The sequence below is a fragment of the Engraulis encrasicolus genome, chromosome 12 (genome assembly GCF_034702125.1).
Source record: "Engraulis encrasicolus isolate BLACKSEA-1 chromosome 12, IST_EnEncr_1.0, whole genome shotgun sequence".
NCBI classification, from domain to species: Eukaryota; Metazoa; Chordata; class Actinopteri; order Clupeiformes; family Engraulidae; genus Engraulis; species Engraulis encrasicolus.
The window spans coordinates 38,636,628-38,661,627 of record NC_085868.1 but is presented as its reverse complement, the minus strand read 5'-3'; the positions used below and the strand labels follow the sequence as shown (position 1 = coordinate 38,661,627).

Genomic DNA, 25,000 nt, shown 5'->3' with positions numbered 1-25,000 from the left:
ACACACACACACACACACACACACACACACACACACACACACACACACACACACACACACACACACACACACACAGCCATCATTTCATAACTGCAGATTCACATCCAAACTCTCCTCGTATCCCTCTGAAACATACCAGCTCCTCCCTTACACCGGGGACACACTGCAGGCAAAACGAGTGAAGCGGAGAAATTCAGTGTTACACTTTTTGCAGCTCAGCGGTCAACAGGTCAAAGCGGCGAATAAAATCGCTTTAAACGTTTATGTTCTTGATTTTAAATGCACTCCTCTTCTGCATAATATTTAACTTGGCCAAAAATGTTTTGCTTCGCTTCACCCCGGGTCGCTTGCCTTAACTTCACTTTGCTTCCCTCATGGGAATGAATGTTGAGGTTCACTTCACCCGGCGTTACTTTGCTCCACACAACGTCTCCACATACAGACACATAGCCAAACACACTGAGGCCCAGCCGCGGCGTGGGCATACTGGAACTACCAGCCCAGCCTTGGTGTGTTCACTGACTGACTGACTGACTGACTGTCTGGCTTGTCTGGCCTGTTTGGTTAACTGTCTCATTTCAATATTAATGGGTGTACGCAATGCTGTGTGTGTTTGTTTCTGTCTGTCTGACTGTCTGTATGAATGTATATAAGTGGGTGTGGGTGTGCGTGCGTGTGCGTGTGTGTGTGTGTGTGTGTGTGTGTGTGTTTTCATAAGAGGGGCGGGGAGTGTTTTGACGGTTTCTGGCTGAGCAGGGTTAATGGTGAGATCATGTGGACCCAGCCCACCCCCACCATCCTGGCTGCTGCCTCATTTCCCTTTCCAGCCCTTCCCCTCTATTCCACACACACACACACACACACACACACACACACACACACACACACACACACACACACACACACACACACACACACACACACACACACACACACACACAATACAGCCATGTGCTCTGCGTGCACACACATGAACAGGTACATAAACACACACACTCTTCCACTTTCTCTTTTACATGTGCTCTCTTTTTTGCGCACGCACGTGCACACACACACACACACACACACACACACACACACACACACACACACACACACACACACACACAATTTTGCTGTTGGCAAACTGGGGCGTGGAGCTGCTCTATATCTGGACCTCCGGCTACCATCCACCCGCTGTGTGTGTGTGTGTGTGTGTGTGTGTGTGTGTGTGTGTGTGTGTGTGTGTGTGTGTGTGTGTGTGTGTGTGTGTGTGTGTGTGTGTGTGTGTGTGTGTGTGTGTGTGTGTGTGTGTGTGTGTGTGTGTGTGTGTGTGTGTGTGTGTGTGTGTGTGTGTGTGTGTGTGTGTGTGTGTGTGTGTGTGTGCCTGCACTCACATCTCCCTGCCATGCCCAGCCCAGTCCTTTAATGACAAACGCGTGATTAAGATCTGACTCTCCCTGGCTGCCACAATGACCCTGGCTTTCCCCCCACTGAGCTGGCCACACGGCCAGTCTCGCAATGACCTGCCAAATGTCACAGGGAGTACAGTGTCACCGTGCCACAAGTCCCCTCCCTTCACCCTCCACCCTCAACACCATTCCCCAACCAAAACACCCCCTCCTTTGGATGTTTCATCACTGGCCTAAGCCTCCTCAATAGCCCAATATGAGCACCTGCACGACCTTAGTCCTACGCACAGTGTCACTTGTTCAATCCCCGCTCGGCCCCTCCACCCTTAAAACCATCCTTGCTCCAACACCCGCTCCAGTAGATGTTTTCAGACTGACACAAGCTTCCTATTATATGGATGGTTGCAGGCTGACAACATTGGCTCATGGTGTCTGGATACTCCCCCACTAGGGCTGTAACAATACACTCAACTCACGATTTGGTTCGTATCACGATTTTTGACCAACGGTTCGATACACCTCACAATTTCTGAAATGTATTTCCATTGAAGCTTGGAAACACTATCACATCAAATCATAAGGTTGTTTTCTGGACAAAACTTCGAAAGGGCGTATCACGATACTGCCTCCTTGTATCGCGATACAGTATCGTGACTCTGAATATCACGATTTCTCGGTTCGATACAATATTGTTACAGCCCTATCCCCCACCACGTCCTTGTTGAAGGATGGCAGACAGCCACAGTACCGATCCTCAACCCTTCTACACCCCACACTTACAACAAAAATGCTGAATCAAACCAAGATATCGCAAAACACGCCCACTCAATGCAAAAGCGTGTGCTCAAGTTGGGTCTCCTAAGGGGGCGTTGTCCCCTACTTCTTCTCTTTTTGAGGTGTTTGCGCAAGACGTGCGCTACCACCATCTACAGCGCTAAGGGGACTTCATTGATTCTCAACCTCAGGACTCCGAAGGTCTCCTAACCGAAGGTCTCCTGAAGGGCCGTTCACCCGACATAAAGTGGATACTGGAAAAGAAACAAAATGACACTTCTTGTTAGATCCACCTTCTTTGCTTTCAAGTTACAGCCCTCAACTCTCTCCTTTGGGTAGTTTCAGAATGCCTCACAGTCCAGTCTCACAATGAGCTGACCAATGTCCCAGCGTCCCTCCTCCTCATCCCCTTCCACCCTTCAACACCATCCCTCCCTCCATCCAGTCACCCACCCACTCTTTTGGGTGATTTCAGACTGACACAAACTTCACCACCACCACCACCCTCTACCACCACTTCCACGCACCTCCCCCTGCTTTTGGTGAATACAGATTGCCAGAGTGACACTGTTCAACCCACCTACACTCCGTCCCTGGCTACCATCCCGCCACGCCACCCCCACTTTTGGCTGGGTGCAGAGTGCCACAGGCCCCATCCATACCCCTCCATCAACCTCTGCCTTCACCCGCGCCACTTCTGTGCTACCGGGCACACACAGCCCCTCTTTGGTGTGGTTACAAACTAGCACAGCCCTCAGGGCAGAGAGTCTCTCCCATCGACAAGGTCAATCAAGATCGATAACGAACAATGAACAAACAATGAATGAATTAATCGATCATTTCCATCCCTAAGTACCACTCCTCCTTAACCCTGCAAAAACTCACCACTACCGTCTCACTCTTCTGTGTTGTGGATTGCCATAGGCCCTCTCAATTCCCCTCTATGAGCCTCTACCACCAGCTCAATTAATCGAAAATAATCGAAAATCGTGATAAATTAGTGAAATCGAAGTCGAAATTTTAATCGTGATTTAATCGTGGCAATAGTGACCTACCTTTGAGAGCGTCCTTGAAGCCAGAACATATTGACAGGCTGGTGCTTCTGGCCAGAAATCTGTCCACCTTACTGCAGAGATACACCAGCGGCGATCTGAGCGAGTCGAGCGACGGAAGTAATTGACTTTGTATTGAGTCGAGAGACAAAAGAGATTCTGGAGACTAGAGCGATTTGCGCGACGAGCGCGACAATTTGAAGTTGAAATATTTTCAACTTTTTATGACGCGGTTCGGCGACAAGCCGCGACAGCCAATGACTGTATAGAGGTCAGTGACCACAGCCAATGGGAATGCTTGAATGCTTTGCCTTCCGCCTGTACGGACATACTCTAGTCTCCTCAGTCTCTCATATCGCTTGCTGCTACACTCTGTCGCTTGAGTCGCGTCGCCGCTGGTGTATCTCTGCGGTAAGTTTCATACTGTTGCCTTTACATAGTTACTACAATTCATTTTATTTTGCTCATCCCGCATATAATTCATTCTTGGTTATATTTCATCTTGTTATAATTTTTAAAAAAACCTGCGAAATTCAATAATTGTGATTAATAATCGTGATTACGATTTTGACCAAAATAATCGTGATTATGTTTTTTTCCATAATCGTGCAGCCCTACTCTATACTGTGGTTAGAGAAATAACACAGCCCTCAGGACAGGGAGCCACTCCTCCATCACCAGTCCATCAGGTCAACCCCTGTCGCACTCCCCCATCACCATCTCTCCACTCTCTCTGATGATGACGTGGCCAGAGAGAGTAGAGAGAGAGAGGTTCCATTGGCCCATTGTTTCCTGGTTCTATTATGCCCCCCCTTAGGCAGACCTAGGCAGACCTAAGGACTGTTCTATTCAATGCTAGGAGCATTATGACACGCCCCTTTAGGCAGACCGGAACCTGGTGCCCTAGGTGCCCATAGAAACCTATTATGTTGGCATATCTCTATAGAATATCTCTGACGTGGCTGCAGACTGACACAGGCCCCGAGGGCAGGGGGCCACTGGATACTGGTAGCATCTCCACAGCTGGGAGAGACAATAATGGAAGAGGGAGCGTGAGAAAGGGAGGTTTGATAGATCTTTGTGTCTTCGTATTTCTTCGTTGTCTTTGTTGCTCCACCACAGAAGGTCCAGGAGCTTTAATGGCGAACACATGGGGAGTGTGATCATGCCAATAATTACAACATGGAGAAGCCTCCCTCTCGCCCTAATCTCTCTCCCTTTCGCGCATGCTCTCGCTCTCTATCTGTCTCTCTCATTTTCTGTTTCTTTTTCTCTCTCTTCTCATGGTCTACAGGTTCAGACCACTCCATAAACCACTCCAAGTCATGTCTACACTGTCCCCATTTATTTACAATAGCTTCGTGTTTAAGAAGAGATGGATGGGCCATTCCATTCATCCATTGCTCCATTGCTGTCTCTCTCTCACGGTTTGTCGGTAATGTTTACGCTAACACTGACAGACTTTGGCTCTGCCATTCCCCTGAAACCATGACAACCAGGTCACTGTGAAATATCTTGTCTGCGTATGTGTGAGAGACGAAGAGAGGCTGAAAAAAAAAAACAGGCAACAATGCTATTCTGTTCTAGCAATGCTAACATCATTACATGGGCTCATCCAATGGCTATACTACGTAGAACAAAAACAATGTTTTGATTTTTGCAGGTTTTAGAGACGCATGCTCTCAGCTACGTGACATCATCAGGGCTGAAAGATTGCGGCCATGGTGTTTAACATTTGCAAGTGATCGTTGCAATTTTTAAAAAATGTTTGGTTATTTCAGGTGTGGTATTTCTTGCCGAATTATCTTGCTTACTTCCTTGCTATATCATTTTCTATGAATAACCTCCCTTTCCTGTGTATTTATGTTCATATAAAGTTCTACTGACTCATATACACAGCCACTTGAGAAGCCATGGAAAGTAGCTAATTCTATACCATGCCTGGCTGCCTAAAGTATCATTTCTTCCTCCGTGTTTCTAGATTTGTTTATATTTATTTCCAGCCATCTGTAGTGCAGGCTCATGTAGTGGATATGAGTGCTGCTTTGTGTCAGCTGTACGCTCTTGGCAGATGAACATTCCCACATGCGCATGGACATATACACAGAGGAAGGGTCTGGAAGCTGTATGGTGCATGTGTGTGTGCGTTCTCTCTGAGTGATTGAATGCAGGTGCGTGTGCGTGTGCGTGTGCGCGCGCGCACTTGTGCATTTTGCCTACATGCATGCGTGTTTATGTCTGTAGGAGGATGAAATATCTGCAAATTGAGCCCACATGCATCTTTTCCACAGTAGTATGTCTTAGTGTGAGTGTACTGTATGTGTGCATTTGTAAATGCATGTGTGCGCGCATGCACATGGTGTAACATTAGTATTTTACACATCCAAAATGCCTAATGAGAATGGTTGAAAGATGAATAGACGCCGTGTGCGTGCATGTTGAGAGGAACCTCACAATGGTGTTCCCATCACAATGGAAGATGGCAAATAATGCCAAAAGAAATTTCATATCCGCATTTTCTGTTACCCGATATCCATGAGTCAAGATTTGTTTTCACAACGGCAGTCACGGGAGCATTGTTTTGCCTTGACATGAGGCAGACATGTCACATTTTCAAGGACTCTGTTTCAGCTAAAACATTAATCACTCTCCATGTAGTGATGACTGGACTGTGAGCCTGCCATGGTGTTCGAATCGGGAGTGATATTTTGCTTCTCACTGAAGTGAGGTTATGGTTTTATGTTTTAGAAAAGTCATCCTTGATAACTAGAAAGGTTCTCAACAGTCAATACTTCCCTAAAAAGTGCCATGTGTCAACAATGCATGCACGCGCTTATGCACACACACAACATACCCCAGAGATATAACCTTTGGCCGCACACACACACACACACACACACACACACACACACACACACACACACACACACACACACACACACACACACACACACACACACACACACACACACACACACACACACACACACACACACACACACACACACACACACACACACACACACACACACACAGAGCAGCAGTCTTGAGAGGTCGGCCTTGTAAAGCAGGAAAAAGGAGGTCAAGGATCCAGGGCTGCTGTCCCAGTGGCTGCTGGCTGGCTTACTGTGGTTTTACTGCTGCAGCTGAAGACACACACACACACACGCACACGCACACGCACACACACACACACTGCAGCTGAAGACACACACACACACACACACACACACACACACACACACACACACACACACACACACACACACACACACACACACACACACACACACACACACACACACACTGCAGCTGAAGACACACAAACATAATTGCACAAACACACTGCAGCTGAAGACACATACATGGCAGTTGACGACACGCGCACTAGACTCACACACAGGCAGGGACACGGAGACACACACACACACGGAGACACACACACACACGGAGACACACACACACACGGAGACACACACACACGGAGACACACACACACACATTCGGAGACACACACACATACAGAGACACACACACATACGGAGACACACATAGACACACACACTGCAGCTGTAGAGAAATCCTAATACCAGCAGAGGTTTTTCCTGTCTAAAGCAAATGCTTCCCTGGAGGTGAAAGAGACCCTCTTCCCTCAGGCCCTGTGTATTGGCCTATAGGTTAGATTCCACTGCTCTGGCTAGGGCTTTAGCACAGCAGGTCCGCTTTTGGAGCAGACATGCCAACAACTAGCAACTTGCTGCAAGGAAACCAGTGAAAGACATTGTGGGTGCAGGGAGGGCTATATCAGAACTTTCCCCAAGCCCTTTTCAATTCAACCACCTTGACTAGAAAAGACAAAAGTTTATAAGTATTTTTAGGGGTTCATGTCGCATTTCTGATGTGGCGGGCGGCATAGACTTTACCTCTGTGATACCAGCTAACCCTTCTACCCACCTCAACAAGCAAAATGTTCCACAGAAATCATGGTAGGGCTGGGCGATATGGAAAAAAACCATATAACAATATGGATTACTTTATATCACGATAACGATATATATCACAATATAGCACAATTACATACGTTTTCAGTTATTCTTTTTATTTGCTCTTTATTTTTTCATGTCGCAAAACAACCTTTCTTTAAAATGGATCTTTTTATTCTTATTTTTACAGTTACATGAACTTATAGTGTGTATTGTGACAACATGAAATGTAATTAAATTATATTCAATTGTATAAAATTGATAAAATTACTATCACGATATAAACGATATAGGAGAAAGGTCACGATATACACTTTTATATCACGATAACGATATATATCGTCATATTGCCCAGCCCTAAATCATGGTGTCCATACTGTCTGTGCACCGCAGAGGCAACTGTGTATGATGTGTGTGCAGGGGCAACTTTGTATGCTGTTTCTGTAGGCCTATTTAAGTCTTTATGCTGTGTTCATAGACAACATTATGTTGTGTTGTGTAATGATTTTGGGGACCTGCAATTGTCCACGGACATTACGTTGTGATCAAAAATATAACCATGCGTATAACACACAACGACATGACAGTCATTTATTACATTTATTAAATCTTCTCAATTTTGCGACTCCCAACAAAAGCAGGAGTTCATACAGGACCCCTTCTCGACCCAGTTTTGGATCCTGACCCACCACATTACAGTAAGCAACACTGGCGTGTAATACTGCGCGTGTGGAGGAGTAACTGTGTATAGTGTGTCGAGGGCCTGGTGTGTGCTGGGGCAAAAGTGTATACTGTGTCTGCCTGGGCAACTGTGTACGCCGTGGAGGTGTTGCTGTGTATACTGTGTGTGCAGTGTAGGGACAACTGCAGAGATTCTTTAAGTATATAGAGATATGCCAACATAATATGTTTCTATGGGCACCTAACATGACCAGGTTCCGGTCTGCCTAAAGGGGCGTGCCATAATGCTCCTACAATGAATAGAACAGTCCTTAGGTCTGCCTAGGTCTGCCTAAGGGGGGCCATAATAGAACCAGGAAACAATGGGCCAATGGAACCTCTCTCTCTCTACTCTCTCTGACAACTGTGTATACTCCAGATTGAGTTTCTCTCTGGAGGGCGTCTGGAGGAGGGAAGGGGAGGGGAGGGGGGAGGGGGGTAGGACACATGGCAGATAGAGGGTGCATCCCAATATGTGACCTTGCCTCCTCCACTTGCCTCCTCCACTTGCTTCTCGTCATGATGACATCACTGACAACAGCATTATATTTCAATATCTTGCAAAAGCTCAATTGTAAAGTCTTTTTCTCATTTGCAATTGGGATGGTGAATGAAAAACAGTCCCTCAAAAGTTGTTGTTGGCGAGGCTGACAGCTGGGAAACTTTATCGTTTTCTCCACGGAGGAGGGGCCAGGAGGCGGAACGAGGAGACAAGCACAAGTGGAGGAGGCAAGGACACATATTGGGATGCACCCAGAGTGTTTTCAGGCCAACAGAAAAAGCAGACAGGTGCTGAGTCCCGCACAACGTCTTGAACTGGTTGCCATGTTCACACTACACATTAGGAACAAAGAAAAAAAAATGAAAGGGAACTGTGATTTTGTTCCCAATGTGTTTATTTAGCTGGCCTAGCAAGAGCCATGAGTTAGCACAATGTTACCCCTCACTGACAAGCCCCGTGAGTTAGCACAATGTTACTAATGTGGCCCGTCTCTGACAAGCTGTTTAGTTCCCAGTGGTAACGGGTGCGGCAACTGGCTCCAACTTGGGGCTGGCAAGCCTGAAACGCCGCAGTTCTTCAGAAGGTGGATAGGGTTTCTCCCTCTTTCTCTCTGTGTACGCCTGGGGAAAACAGCACATGGCGCAGAGGACAATGGCAGGGAGAGTTTGCCCTCCAGCTCTCCAACTGGGCAGGCTAGCATTGTGGCGAGTGGCTATTGTTGTGGTCAGAAGAAAGGCCTAAAATTAGCCTTCAATAACATGTAGGCCTAGTCTTTCTTGGCACAACTTTTTGCCCACTGCTTCATCTGACTCAAGCGTCCAGGAGCATGTTTTTTCCTGTTACTTTGATCACGTTAGACATTATGAAGAATTTCACCTCATTATGACCTGTGAAATTCATGGTGGTTTTAGCACAAACCTGTGTGTTCAAGTGTTGACCTTCTTTCTGCTGCAACCAGAAACCATGACTAATTGAGAGGTTGAGAAGGTGAAAAGCCGCAAAGACGTTGCAGATCATTACACAAGGACCCAAGTCCAAACCTCAAGTGTGGACTACAAACCAATTGTTGCCTCCACTATTTTGTGACCCTAATGGTCTGACCAGCCCAAAGCCTTGGCCCTGCTGTACCGAAGCACAACACAGGATATATAGTGGAAATGGAGCCTTAAGTTGATTCTGCTAATGGGCAGCTGAACTCTTCCTTGTTATGGCAATCTTTGGAGGGATTTCAGGTTTGTTTTGGTTAACGGCTGTTCAGTGACAGCCACTTTCTGTCGCCCATTGTGAACAAGCGGCTACACGAATCGCCCACCCTGACAACTGGGGATTACGTGTGTGTACTTGTGACTCTCTCTCACTCTCATTCTCTCTCTCATTCTCTCTCTCTCTCTCTCTATCTCTCTCTCTCTCTCTCTCTCTATCTCTCTCTCTCTATCTCTCTCTCTCTCTCTCTCTCTCTCTCTCTCTCTCTCTCTCTCTCTCTCTCTCTCTCTCTCTCTCTCTCTCTCTCTCTCTCTCTCTCTCTCGGGATTATGAGCAAGTGTCACGCGAGCCTTCAGAGGGGGGACACTGAGTGACACATCTGACCACAAGGCCCCTCTAGACTGCCATGGGCAACAGTTGCTCTCTGGAATGAGATGCCATGTGTGTGTGTGTGTGTGTGAGAGAGAGAGAGAGAGAGCGCTTGTGTAAGGAAGAAGTGTGTGTGTGTGTGTGTGTGTGTGTGTGTGTGTGTGTGTGTGTGTGTGTGTGTGTGTGTGTGTGTGTGTGTGTGTGTGTGTGTGTGTGTGTGTGTGTGTGTGTGTGTGTGTGTGTGTGTGTGTGTGTGTGTGTGTGTGTGTGTGTGTGTGTGTGTGTGTGTGTGTGTGTGTGTGTGTGTACGTTTGTGTATGCGTCAAAGTGCAGTTCCTAATGTGTGAGGGTCACTGTGTGCAGTGGAGAGTGGCTGGCTGGGTGGGTGGACTTCAGTCATGCAGTAATAAGAGGGCAGTGACTAACCTGAGGATCCGTGGATACTGACAAATCAGACCCTCAAAGTGGAGGCATCTTCCTCACCCCAACTGTGTGTCATACCTGGGATCTCCGAATCACGACAACCGAATCAAAGTTCTACGAGGGCAACCTAGGAATGTGTGTGTCTGCGTCTGTCTGCGTGTGTCTGCGTGTGTCTGCGTGTGTCTGCGTGTGTCTGTGTCTGTCTGCGTGTGTCTGTCTGCGTGTGTCTGTCTGCGTGTGTCTGCGTGTGTCTGCGTGTGTCTGCGTGTGTCTGCGTGTGTCTGCGTGTGTGTCGGTGCATGTGTGTGTGAGTGTGTATGTGTGTGTTTCTGTTTCCACGAGTTGGTACTGTGTGTGCTTTTATTCCTGTGTAACCTGCCCCTGATATCAGCAGAGAGAAGAAAGGGCAGCAGGTGTTTACTTTGTGATACACGGACTAGTTCAGGCCAGAGACACACTGACTACTGTGAACACAACACGCACACTCACCGCACGCACGCACGCACGCACACACACACACACACACACACACACACACACACACACTCACACTCACACTCACACTCACACTCACACTCACACTCACACTCGCACAGACACACACACGCGCGCACACACACACACACACAAACCACTGAGCATGTGTGAACCAACACACCACTGGTCATGCGTGGACACACACAAGCACTTAACCGAACATTCACGTACAAACACTCCAGTGAATATGTGCCCATGATCACACACAGGCACACACAGGCACACACAGGCACACACAGGCACACACAGGCACACACAGACACACACAGACACACACACACACCACATCCAGCACCACTTATCTCCCTAGCCACATAAAACACACACCCTGACTTCGTCCCCTGATGGTTACAACATTGGCTGGTCATATGAGGTATTAGCACAGATGTGGGCAAACTCAGGCCCGGGGGCCACAAGCGGCCCGCTCAGCCATTTCATGCGGCCCTCAGAGGCTTCATATTCAGATTCATATGGTCACTCATTCTTAAATTGGCTACCTAAAACAAGGGTCTTAGAAACATTAGATTACTAAAGTCTACATCTAGATACAATTAGCAGGAATGGCATAACTGACAATGATGTTGGCGTACACCTTTTCTTTTTATTGGCACGGGCAAGTTGCCTACGACATCCGGTCCTTTCTAAACTTTCTAAACCCAATGAGGCCCTTGGGCCAAAATAATTGCCCACCCCTGCTTAGCACCACGAGAGACTGTGATCTGTGCAGACTATCTGATGGACACTTTAGTGGCCGCTCTCCCGCTGCTTTGGCCTCCGCAGTGGGTTCCCTGGTATGGGGTGTTGAGGCAGCTGAAGATTCCAACACACACACACACACACACACACACACACACACACACACACACACACACACACACACACACACACACACACACACACACACACACACACACACACACACACACACACACACAGGGAGAGAGAGAGTCCCCCCTCCTCGGTTCACATTAAAAAAACAGCCCACTGGGGAAATGAGGAATTCCGGTCATCTTGGAACTTTCCTGTGTGACTACCACACACACACACACACACACACACACACACACACACACACACACACACAAAGGCACACAATATTGCTAGTCGTGTGTGTGTGTGTGTGTGTTGGTGTCCCTCTTGGCGTTTGGCCTCTGTACACTATACTTTCCATAGTGTTGTGTGTCCCATAGACACACGCACCTGACTTACCACGCTGTTGGGGCCCAATAGTCTATACACATAAACGCACACACACACACACACACACACACACACACACACACACACACACACACACACACACACACACACACACACACACACACACACACACACACACACACACACACACACACACACACACACACGCACACACACACACACTGCACATGGTGTGCGTGGCACAGACCACTGTATGCTTGCCACAGAGTTATGTTTTCCCCACACACACACACACACACACACACGCGCACGCAGGCTTGCAAACACTCAAGTGTAGAAAAGGACACACACAAACACAACTGCTCTGGTCATGAGCTGTGTTACATGACAGCCACTGCAGCACCATGAGTTGTCAGCAGACACTAAACTTCACAGCAGCTGGACACACACACACACACACACACACACACACACACACACACACACACACACACACACACACACACACACACACACACACACACACACACACACACACACACACACACACACACACAGACACACACACACACACTCGCTCGACTTATAAACATAGGCAGTGTTGTGAGGTGGACAACCTGTGTGTGTGTGTGTGTGTGTGTGAGAGAGAGAGGTGGAATGTGTCAACTCTTTATCCTGAACAGACACTTCCAGCTGCCTAACTTGTGTCGGTGTTGGGAGTGTCAGGTGTGTGTGTGTGTGTGTGTGTGTGTGTGTGTGTGTGTGTGTGTGTGTGTGTGTGTGTGTGTGTGTGTGTGTGTGTGTGTGTGTGTGTGTGTGTGTGTGTGTGTGTGTGTGTGTGTGTGTGTGTGTGTGTGTGTGTGTGTGTGTGTGTTTTAACAGAGGGTGGGTATCTATGCTATCTCGGTCTGGACTTTTAACACAGCCTTGTTCTCTCTTGCACGCGCTCACTCTCTCTTTTTCTCTCCCTCTCTCCTCTCTCTCCTTATCTCTCTTTCGTTCTCTCTTTCTTTCTTTCTTTCTTTCTTTCTTTCTTTCTCTCTCTCTCTCTCTCTCTCTCTCTCTCTCTCTCTCTCTCTCTCTCTCTCTCTCTCTCTGGTTTTAATCCTGATGATGGACAACAGCAGCAGTTTCAAGCATAACACACAGCCTCTCCCTTTCGCTCTCTCTCCACCATTCTCACTATCTGTTTATTTCTCTCATGTCTCTCTCTCTCTCTCTCTCTCTCTCTCTCTCTCTCTCTCTCTCTCTCTCTCTCTCTCTCTCTCTCTCTCTCTCTCTCTCTCTCTCTCTTTCTCTCCTACTCCTGCTCTATATCTCCCTTTCGTCACAGTGTCAGAACAAAGAAAGAGTACAGCGTTTTTGAGCTAGGACTTAGGGAACTGCAAGAACACCACTCTTCATTTTGACACGGCACTCACTCACACACCTTATGTCAACAAACATTCCACTCTGGTGTACAGGAACCAGACATGCTTTTCTGCGTCTTGTTGTATGTTAAAAATCTGCTGTAGCAGCAGCTTTGTGTGTGTGTATGTGTGTGTGTGCGTGCGCGTGCGCGTGTGCGTGTGCGTGTGCGTGTCTGTTTTGCACTTATGGGTTTGCGTGTGTGTGTGTCTGTTTTATACTTATGGGTTTGCGTGTGTGTGTTTGAGGTTGAACATGTGATGACGATGAGATGATCACTACTTTTAAATCTGACTTTAAAATCTCTCTACTCTTCCTGATGTCGGGCATCAAATGCGTCTGGTGCCACCAGTATTTCCATAAATGCAAACATGCCAGTAGTTTGGCACTGAAGAGCATTTAAAGCCACACATTGTACCTGTGGCTGGCACCATGGGAGTGTTTAGCTCTACACCTCTGACTGGCACGCACATACGCCACACAAACAGCTGCACTTGACTTAAGTTAATAGTACCATTGAGTGCTGTTGCCTTTTGACTAGTAGTTTTTGATCTGTGAACTTCCGTGCTGTGTGTCCTTTCTGGCTTACTGTAGAGCAGACATTTTAGCTTTGAGAGATGTGTGCACCAGTGTGCATTATGTGATTTGGTCCTTTTTATTTGATTTCAGCCACCCATTCCTGGAAGCTATTTAGCGCGCGTACTGTTCACACTTGCATGCACATGTGTGCACACTGGCAGCTGTTGTTTTTGCCTTCTGCTTGTACTGTGACTCGTGGTAACGCTAGTGACCAGCAGGTGGGGCTATTTCCCCCAATGCAAAACGATTCAAACTCCTCATTGCACCACTGTACTGTACCACATATGCAGTTCACACCAACTGATCAGTATACATGCATGTTATTTATGCTCTGGTTGATACAGACTTGCAGCAAATCTTTTGACATTTAAAAAGTGACTATAACAGACTGGTTGGCTTTGGTGAGCTGTCATTCAATGCCAGGATGATAAAGAGTCTGTTCACAAGCAGGAGTATATTCTCTGATGGCATGACGGCAGCCATCCTTACTGTAGCCAAAGCCGCCAAGGCCATTTTCTCTCCACATGTTTGCACACTGCAGGGCGTCTCCATGGTAACTAGCCCAAATCCAGGATAGAGACATATCTCACACATAGGAGTGAGTGGGAGAGAGTGAGCAAGAGAGTGAGAGAGGGAGAGAGATGGGCTCTTCAGCGTCTGCCAACTCTTGCCCTCGGAATTCTAGAACACCAGAGAGAGTTGCTATGGTGACCGTGTTTTCTAGACTAGAGACCCAAGGTGTTGTTGCCAAGGCAACTGTTGGAACGGTGACAAGCGCAACCTAGCCAGGTGAAAGAGTCACAATCGGGTGAATTTCTCTTGAGAGAGAGACGTGGTTCGACACTGGTACCAACCCCAGCCAGGTTGCCATGGAGATGGTTGTTATGGCAGCAGTAGTGATGGTGGTGGGAGTCGTGATGGGGCCATTTGCAGGGTTGCCAGATTGGGCGATTTTGCTGCCCATTTGTGTTGTTTAGGATGACCATTTGCGGACCACAGGCATTGGGCGTTTTTTTCCTATAGATTTACGACTATAGAAATCAATACAATTAAGTTCAAATTGGACAGGATTTAGTGTCTCCAGGCGGTTTTGAACATATACTGGGCTGGAAGTCATCGGTCACATCTGGCAACCCTGGCCCATGTGGGTGTGTGTAGCTGTAGCTGAATGTGCAGTAGCTCAGAGCCATCCTGTGGCACTCTACTCTCCTCCTCCTCCTCTTATCTCACAGTGCTCTCATGTGCGCTTCGTGATCTGCACAGACATGTTCTTATCTGATTTGTTAAACGGTTGTAGCCTAGTTATCGTTTCATCTGTGCTTTTTAAACAGGATGCAGGGTCAGTGAGCTAGCCCAGTAAATAACAGCTAGTAAATAACAGCAGGCCAAGGATAAGTCATAACGCAGAGGTGAGCCTCTGTTGTGTTTGTCCGTTTTTCTTATGCATGCTTGACATGATTGTATTGATGTGTTTTTCAGCAGCTATGCTATGCAGTCAATAGACCATTATGATGAAGAGGGCCATTATGCTGAGGCAGACTTGTGAATAGGATCGGTTTACGTGATGCGCATAAGAAGCATGTCAGTGGTTTTGGATGGAGGTGGCTGTTTTGTTTCTTTGCTTTACCATGACAACTATTTGATAACCGTCTGCGGTACCAATGCACCAGCATACCGCTTATGCCAGGATAGATGTTACATTGTCATGGTGGTTTTTGGCAGGGGGGTGGCCAGTGTCAATTAGCTTTACATGTGGTCTGTTTCATTTCTAATGTTCATTAATGCACAGAGAAACACAAACAAGTAGGCCTAGTCGAAAACAGTGGATGAACTTGGCACTGATCTATACACTATATTGACTTTATTGACAACATTGTAAATACAAGCACACAGTGGACAAGACGGTTGCTTATGTTACACAAGTTTCTTTTTTTCAGTAAACAGTTTCAGTTGTTTCTCAGTATATCTCTTCTTAGGGCTGGGCGAAAAAAATCAATATCACGATATGGATTACTTTATATCACGATAACAATATAACAAAACAACCTTTCTTTAAAATTGATTTTTTTTATTCTTATTTTTACAGTTACATTAACTTGTAGTGTGTATTGTCACAACATGAAATGTAATTAAATCATAGTAATTTAATAAATTTTATAGAATTGAATATCACGATATAAACGATGTAGGAGAAAGGTCTCGATATACACTTTTATATCACGATAACGATATAGATCGTCATATTGCCCAGCCCAATCAACCACAGCTGCCCAAATCACACCAGAGTTAAATGTGCACCTCAACTCCTGTTTCCAGCAGAACTGTCCGTCAGGAGCAACACAGGGTCAATATACACAGCCGGGCTGCTCAAGCCATATCTGTCTAAAACCGGGTGTTTCATTTTCATTGTCTAACCCCAGTGTCTCCTGTGTGTGTCTTTGTGTTTCAGATGGAGCAGGTGTCTGATGATGAGCTGGACCATGCGGCGGAGGAGGACAGCGACAAGGAGGACCAGGACCTGGACAAGATGTTCGGAGCCTGGCTAGGGGAGCTGGACAAACTCACACAGGTACACACGCACGCACGCACGCACGCACGCACGCACGCACGCACGCACGCACGCACGCACGCACGCACACACACACACACACACACACACACACACACACACACACACAGAGACACACACACACACAGACACACACACACACACACACACACAGACACACACACACAGACACACACAGACACAGACACAGACACAGACACAGACACAGACACAGACACAGACACAGACACAGACACAGACACAGACACAGACACACACACAGACACACACACAGACACACACACAGACACACACACAGACACACACACAGACACAGACACAGACACAGACACAGACACACACAGACACACACAGACACACACAGACACACACAGACACACACAGACACACACAGACACACACAGACACACACAGACACAGACACACACACACACACACACACACAGACACACACACACACACAGACACACACAGACACACACACACACACACACACACACACACACACACACACACACACTGGTATGTGTGAGAAGTTGGGCTCAAGTGAACTTTTGGTCAGAGAATTGTGTCAAGTTTTCAGAACGTTAAAGGTACACTGTGTAATATTTTTAGCGGTTTCTTTCCAGAATTCATGCTTCCCATTCACAAATGTTTCATGAATACTTGCGACCACCATAAAATTGTAAGTAGTCCTTATAACTGAAAATTGCACCTCTTTCATACATGAAAAAGTGGATCTTCTCCGTGTCCGCCATATTGAATTTCCGGAAATAGACATGTTTTGCTGCAAAACTGACTGTCCTTTGGTCATACTTCTAAATATTAGTTTGTTGCTTAGTAAATATTCCTGAAAAGAAGACTTGGTAATAGGCAGCACAGTTTCAATGAGCAGCATCATTGCAGTACCTACTCTGGCCACCATCCTACACAGTGCACCTTTTAACTGTGCCGTACTGAGTTTGACTTTCATCTCTACTGTTTCTGTCTCACACACTGTCCCATGCGTGCAGAGTCTGGATGATGGTCGACCGCCGCAGAAGATCCAGAACGCTCCCCTGCGGCAGGAGACCAACCTGGCTAACTTCTCCTACCGCTTCTCCATGTACAACATCAACGGTACGTCAGACTTGCCAGATCAATTCTTTTCCTGAATTATAATACTTGATTGGTCCCCGAGACTATTTACAGCAACATTTAAATAGCTTCAACTTCTCCTACCCCTTCTCCATGTTCAACATCAATGGTACATCAGACTGCTAGATCAATTTCCTAAACAATAATACTTCAGTTGATCTCAGAGAGAATTTAAAGCAACATTTAAATAGCTGCTCCTACGGCTTCTCCATGTACATGTACAGTACATTAACAATACTATAGACTATCAGATTACTTCTCATTTGTAATCTGAACACTGAATTAATTCTTCCTATTACTTTCAAAGGGTCGCTTGTCTAAGTGTCTAATACTTGTTGTTGTTCCCAGAGAAAAATGTACTGCACCACACTGAATAGCTTTCATCTGTGGTCCCCCTATTGTTAAAAAGAAGACAGAAGGCCAATGTTTGACAAAACACACAGCACACGAATCCAAAGTAGTGTGGATTATTAGATTAGATTGCAGTGGATTACGGTTAGATTAATGCTAATTAATCCCTGAGGAAATTCCAGAAACCTTCAGCCATTTCCATTCTCATTGTATTTTCTCCTCCCTTCAGAGCTGCTAACCCAGGCAAGCAGTCACTGTAGTTTGTTTGTGTGTGGATAGACATTATATTGCATGGAATTACATGAGATTAATACTTGGGCGATGTCGGCGGAAACCTTTTATCTCTTCTTTGGTGATTCCTTCAGAGACGCTGAACCAGGCAAGCCATGATTGTAATGTGTTGGTGTTCATTGACATTTGATTGTGTTACATTATTTTACATTAGATTAATTTCAGTGATTTCTGAGGAAACCTCATCTTCTCTTCCACCGGTGGCACCTGCAGAGGTTTTGAACCCGTATTAGTAGACATTACATTGACCGTTTTGGGTTGTTTGTTGGTGTGGATAGACATTTGATTTTATTCGATTCATTTCCATTCCATGAATACTTGTTTCATGGCTGATGGGTCTTCTTCTCCACCGCTGTGTGTCTTCCAGAGGCCCTTCATCAGGGTGAGCCATGAGTGCAGCATGTTAGTGTGTGGATACTGAGACTTTTGTTTGTATTACAGTGTATTACCTTACATCTTACTCTTGTATAATACACATGATGAACACTTAGAGCTTCATTGCAAAATGACTTATATCCATTTTGGAACATATTGTGAAATGTACATTTTTGTATTGGGCATTGCATTGCAAAATACATTTTGATATAGGTAGAACGTATGTTCTCAAAACATTTCAATGGCAAGAATTCACACATAGATGATGGATTTCTGACCAGTCATTTCCAACAGTAAAATGCAAAAGTTAAAAAAAAATGGCGCTTGCGTCATTTTGCAATGAAACTCTTCACTTGTTTGATGGCATCTGCTCCCCTGCTGTGTGTGCTTCAGAGGTCTTGAGTAGGAGCGGGAAAGGATCTGCACACTGCTTGCAAAAGACTTAATTTATTGGGAGCAACGTTTCGATCATAGATCTTCTTCAGGCATCTGAAGCCTGAAGAAGATCTATGATGCAGATCCTTTCCCGCTCCTACATGTGACAGTTTTTTGATTTGCTGATGCTTTTTTGCTGGATGTGCGCACTTTCCACTACACTCTTTCTTCAGAGGTCTTGAACCAGGGGGAGCCACGAGTGCAGTATGTTAGTGTGGACAGGCATTTGGCTGCACAGTGTTTTACTTCACAGCTTACTCTTGCATAACACTTCACATTACATGACTACTTGTTTGATGGCATCTTTTCTCCTGCTGTGCTTCCTTCCTTCAGAGGCGTTGAACCAGGGGGAGCCTGTGGACCTGGATGCGCTGATGGCCGACCTGTGCACCATCGAGACTGAGCTGAGCAGCATCGGCAAGCCCGGAGGCTCCCGCAACTCCTCCACCCGCCAGAAGGCCTCCAGCGCGCGCACTGGCCTCTCCGCCATAGTCTCCGCAGGTGAGCACCACTTCATTGAAGTGTCGTGCCTGTACATAACTCTGTTAGTCAGTTACTTCATTGCTTGCTCACATGCAATGCAATTTCCCATTGGCAACCAGCTAAGTTGCTAACTGGCCAGGATTGACTCTTTCGAGAAATGCACCCCAGACTGCAGGTGCTTGCTTAGGGCACCAAATGTACTAGAACCGGGCCTGGGAAGAGTAACCGTTCAGTCACTTTTGACTCATTTAAGCATCAGCTAACAGTAATGAAATAACCTTTTAATTCTACTCCGTTCAAAGGGAAATTGACGAATTGTGTCCGTTTGTTGTCAGGTGGCGGTGGCAGTGCCGGGGGCAGCAGCAGTGGTGGCAGTGCCAGCAGCAGCACGCGTGCGTCCCCGGCGGGCACGGTGCGTCAGGGGCAGGCCCAGAGCCGCCCGCTGGCCTCCGACCTCTCCCTGGACGACATCACGGCCCAGCTGGAGAAGGCCTCCCTCAGCATGGACGAGGCGGCGCGCCAGACCTCCTCCGCCTCCTCCTGCTCCTCCTCCTCGTCCTGCTCCTCCTCCTCCACCGCACGCCGGCCCTCCGCCACCTCCCTGCCACAAGTACGGCCATTTTATGTCCATTTGTATTTGTTATGGGTGTCTGTCTGGTCTACTGTACTTGGGTAATTGTTTGTGTCTCTATGTGGGTATTTGTTTTGAATGGCATTATGGTTTACTGCACTTTTGGTGTGCGTGCGTGCGTGCGTGCGTGTGTGCGCGCACCTGTGTATTGTTTGCTATGCATGTATTTAAGTTTAAATTGCACATCTGGTGTCTGGTGTGAATGCAAATTTCAAGTGTGTAAATGTCAGTTTTGTCGAACTTCACAATGAAAGTACACCTGACTTGACTTGTCTTGTCTTGTCTTTACTCGACAGCAGCCACAACAGCCGCAGCAGACGCAGACGCTGCACCGGCGCACAGGGTCGGTAGGGGGCACTAGCGAACTGGACGCCCGCTCGGCCGGTCACTCGTCCTCCAGGTCCAGCGCCTCGGCGTCCAGCATGGACTCGCTGGACATGGACAAGGAGAAGGGCCCCCGGGGGACGGAGAAGGAAGACGGGGGACCCCCGACCAACGGAGGGGCCCCCACCTCACAGGTCACACAGCAGAGCCAGGGCAGCACTGAGGTACGGGAGTCTTTTAAGCCAGTGTTTCCCAACCAGGGGTACGTGTACCACTAGGGGTACGCGAGCACACTGCAGGGGGTACTTGGAAACATGTAATTTTATCAAATACATGTAGCTCAGTTACATTGGGATAGAGAAAGCGGTATAGAACTTGACTTAGAGGGTACACATGGCACAACAAAAAGGCTTGGGGGTACACAAGACAAAAAAGGTTGGGAAACACTGTTTTAAGCACTTACATGGAAGGAGCGCTTGCCAAGTAGCCCATTGAATTTCACGTTGTTTGAGAAGAAACAAAAACAAAAACTTGCAGTAAACAACTAATATAATGTGGAAGGACAATTGAGGGGGTCTCAGTGAACAGGTCGTACGTCAGAGACAGACCACGTAGAGTAATGAAGGGTCTTGTGCACCAAAGGGCATTGTGAAATAACCCTCTGAACTTCACATTGCCTTAGAAGTTTTTTTTGAATTTTGGATTTTGGAGTATTAGGCCAGGAAGTGTTGTTCAGGGGCAAGTATGGGGGCTCCCAATTCCCAGCTCCGACACCAGAGGCAGCAGACCACTGAGCTAAGGTACCAGAAAACGGCAGGAATGAAGTTAAAGAACAAATAGAAATAGAAACCCAGATAAAATAGTAGAAGGGCATGAAGGCTTATGTACCCTCAGATAGTGCCACAAAACATTCTCTACTTTCACTCTCTTCAAACCCATCATCTCCATGTCTCTCTGGCTCCCTCTCTCTGTCTCACACACACACACACACACACACACACACACACACACACACACACACACACACACACACACACACACACACACACACACACACACACACACACACACACACACGTGCACAGTCTTTCCCCACCTGGGGTTCTCGTTACTATTCATAGCCTGAGGCCTGGGAGTAGTTACCTGTGTGTGTGTGTGTGTGTGCACCTGAGTGTGTGTGTGCGTGCGAGCGAGAGAGAGAGAGGATGACTCAGGTTCGCTGGGGTCAGTAGTGATGGTTTTGGTGTCTCCCAGCTCACTGCACGCACGCGCGCACACATTCATATACATGTTGTTTAAAGTCATCTCCGATTACCCAGAGAGAGGAGAGAAAGCAGATATATATCTGGTCCCTTTGTGCTTCTCACCAAGAGGCCTCATGTTACACCTGTTATTATACAGGAGACACACACACACACACACACACACACACACACACACACACACACACACACACACACACACACACACACACACACACACACACACACACACACACACACACACACACACACACACACACACACACACACACACACACAGGATGAAGGGGATTCTGGGAGCCAGTCTGCGTGCCTGTGTGTATTTGCGTGCGTGTGTAAAGGCAGAGAAGACTGAAAGTAATGCGTGCTTGCTTACAAGTGCGAGCGAGTGACTATGTGTGTATGTGAGTGTATTGTACAGGTGTGTTTGTTTATGCATGTGTATGGGGGATGGGGAGCGTATATTTGCACACTTTAGTTAACCCCATTTATCACTCCTGCATGATGGTGTGACTTAACACATATCCCAAAGCATCTGTGCACCTGTTGTTATGAACATTGCCCAAATTCATCGTTTTTTTGGTCATATTTGTACAAGTTCCCTGCATGATTTAAGCACTAATGTGGTGTATATATTTTTTATTCTGTATTGCACTACCTTCTCTCACTCTCGCTCTCGCTCTCTCTCTCGCTCTCGCTCTCGCTCTCGCTCTCGCTCTCTCTCGCTCTCTCTCTCTCTCTCTCTCTCTCTCTCTCTCTCTCTCTCTCTCTCTCGCCCTCTCTCTGCATGAACCCTCTCTCTCTCCACAATCTCTCCCTCTCTGCCTATCTATCTGGCTAATGACTGTATATTCAATAGCCACAGCCAGAGATGGGCAACCTGGATCCCATAGTAACAATCCAGTGCCACATATTCCAAATAGCCTGGTTTTACCTGTGCAACTCAGCGATCACCAGGCTGAATTGAACCGGTAAAACCAGGGCATTTGAAACATGTGGCACTGGATTATTAACTCATGAATCCAGGTTACCCTTAATTGGCACACGGCACGGTTCAACAGATTTGAAGCATTTTCAAATGTTGATCCATCAGGCAACTGAAAAATAGATTTCCTGGTTGGAATTACCAACCAGAAGCGCCGACTTCATATCATGCACTGCTCTGATACCAAATCCATGTTTGTGATTAGTAATTCCAATCAGAAAATCTGTTTTTCTGCTGCAAAAGCAACAGTTGCAAATCTGTTGAAATGAGCCCATTCTAAAACAGTCATTGGTCTATCCACACACCCACACACACACCCTGTCTGCATGTGCCTGTCTTGCATTTGCCCGTCTTGTCTCATGTCACCTGCACCAATCCTTATTACCCAGCATGCATCACGCCTGCGAGCCAATGGCAGGCCTGCACGGGTGCCGTCAGCCAATGGCAGGCCTGCTCGGGTGCCGTCAGCCAATGGCAGTGCGGTATGGGTGGCGTCGTCCAATGGCAGGCCTGCGCGGGCGCCGCCTGCCAGACGACACCTAGACTTTGCACCTGAGCAGCACGGGGCAGTGGAGTTGTTCGATCGGGGAACTGTAAGTGTGTGTGTGTGTGTGTGTGTGTGTGTGCGTGCGTGCGTGCGTGCGTGCGTGCATGCGTGCGTGCGCCAGTGTAGAGAGGTAATGTGTGTTAATGGCATAAGTGCATGTTTTATATGTACACACACATACCCCTCACATGTGCTCTCATTGTGGAAAAGTTCAAAGTGTTTTGTTCTGCGGAGAGAACAAAAGGGGGCAAGGCTGTTTATCATAGTTTTAACTCGGGCAGCGAAGTAGGCTGCAGGGGATTCTCACTTTGAACTTTTCACAAGAGGCTGTAGCAGTATGTCTTTGATGTTGTGATGTATAGATGTAGGGTGTGTGAGAGTGTGAGTGAGAGAGATACACATAAAAAACATAGATCCAGTCATTAATCAGAAAGTACACAAACATAGAACATTAGCCTAGACAATAACTACATCATCTAACTTGAGTACGCCTTGACTACGGTACATCTTTCCAACACAAACATGCAGCATTAGCCTGGACAGTAATTACTAGAGATGCACCGGATCCTGATTTTTAGGATCCTGCTGGATACCAGATCCACTGCTTAAGATCCTGCCGGATCCGGAACCGGATACCGGATCCTACAAAAGGGTTGAAACATATAGCCTAGTCGCACACGTGGGCCCTTTTTATTACGTTGGCTCAAACTATTTTTTAGACTCATTGGCTTATTGCCACACTGCCTGCAATGGCCGTTTCCAAAGGGCTTTCACTCCATGCAGTGATTGGGGTTGTGAAAGACTGACTGAAAAGCCTAGGCTAGAGATGCACCAGACCTTGATTTTTAGGTAACATGCTGGATACCGGATCCACTAATAAAGATCCTGCCGGATCCGGATCCTGTGAAAAACCCTATTATCCTGCCAGATCCGGAACAGGAACCGGATCCGGTGCATCCCTAGTAATTACATCATCTAACTTGACTAGTAGTGACTTTAGACAACTTTAATTTATTAATAAGTGTTAGAGTAGCGTTGTGACTAAAATTAAGTTTGACAAGATCATAATGAGTTGAATATGATTCAGTGTGTGTTTTCAGACCATGGGGAAAGTGATATTGCACTATAAAATGTAAATTAGATTACAATTTTGATGCTTTCATGCTTAACCCTTCACCATTTTACTGTATCGTAAGGGATTTTCTCCTTACAATGCCGAATTAACGATCACAATCAATGCTGCCATTTTCCCATGCTTTCACTCTTAAAAAAACAAAAAACAAAACAATAATAATCATGTGGCTCTTGTGTGACCATTTAAAAAAATAATCATTGCACTGATTTGTCTTCTTTTTCCTTCTGCACCGAAAGCACTCGTATCTGGACAAAGAAACGTCCCTGATTCTGAAAAGCATTGCGGGCAAGCCTTCTCACTTGCTTACCAAGGTGACTACTGTTGCTTTCTCCTTCTTATTCTTCTCTTCGTCTGTCTTATCTTGTCTTGTCTTG

The 25,000-nt window shown here is 46.7% G+C and overlaps 1 protein-coding gene across 1 annotated transcript in view; it reads left to right on the top strand.

Moving 5' to 3' along the window:
* The window catches only part of raph1b (Ras association (RalGDS/AF-6) and pleckstrin homology domains 1b), a 102,762-nt gene that overhangs the window by 45,592 nt on the left and 32,170 nt on the right, over nucleotides 1-25,000 (top strand). The window contains exons 3-9 of the mRNA XM_063211897.1: nucleotides 16,551-16,670; nucleotides 17,684-17,789; nucleotides 19,593-19,760; nucleotides 20,078-20,352; nucleotides 20,670-20,921; nucleotides 23,334-23,537; nucleotides 24,863-24,937. Of these exons, the coding sequence (XP_063067967.1) occupies nucleotides 16,551-16,670; nucleotides 17,684-17,789; nucleotides 19,593-19,760; nucleotides 20,078-20,352; nucleotides 20,670-20,921; nucleotides 23,334-23,537; nucleotides 24,863-24,937 (1,200 nt within the window). The remainder of the gene's footprint in view (nucleotides 1-16,550; nucleotides 16,671-17,683; nucleotides 17,790-19,592; nucleotides 19,761-20,077; nucleotides 20,353-20,669; nucleotides 20,922-23,333; nucleotides 23,538-24,862; nucleotides 24,938-25,000) is intronic.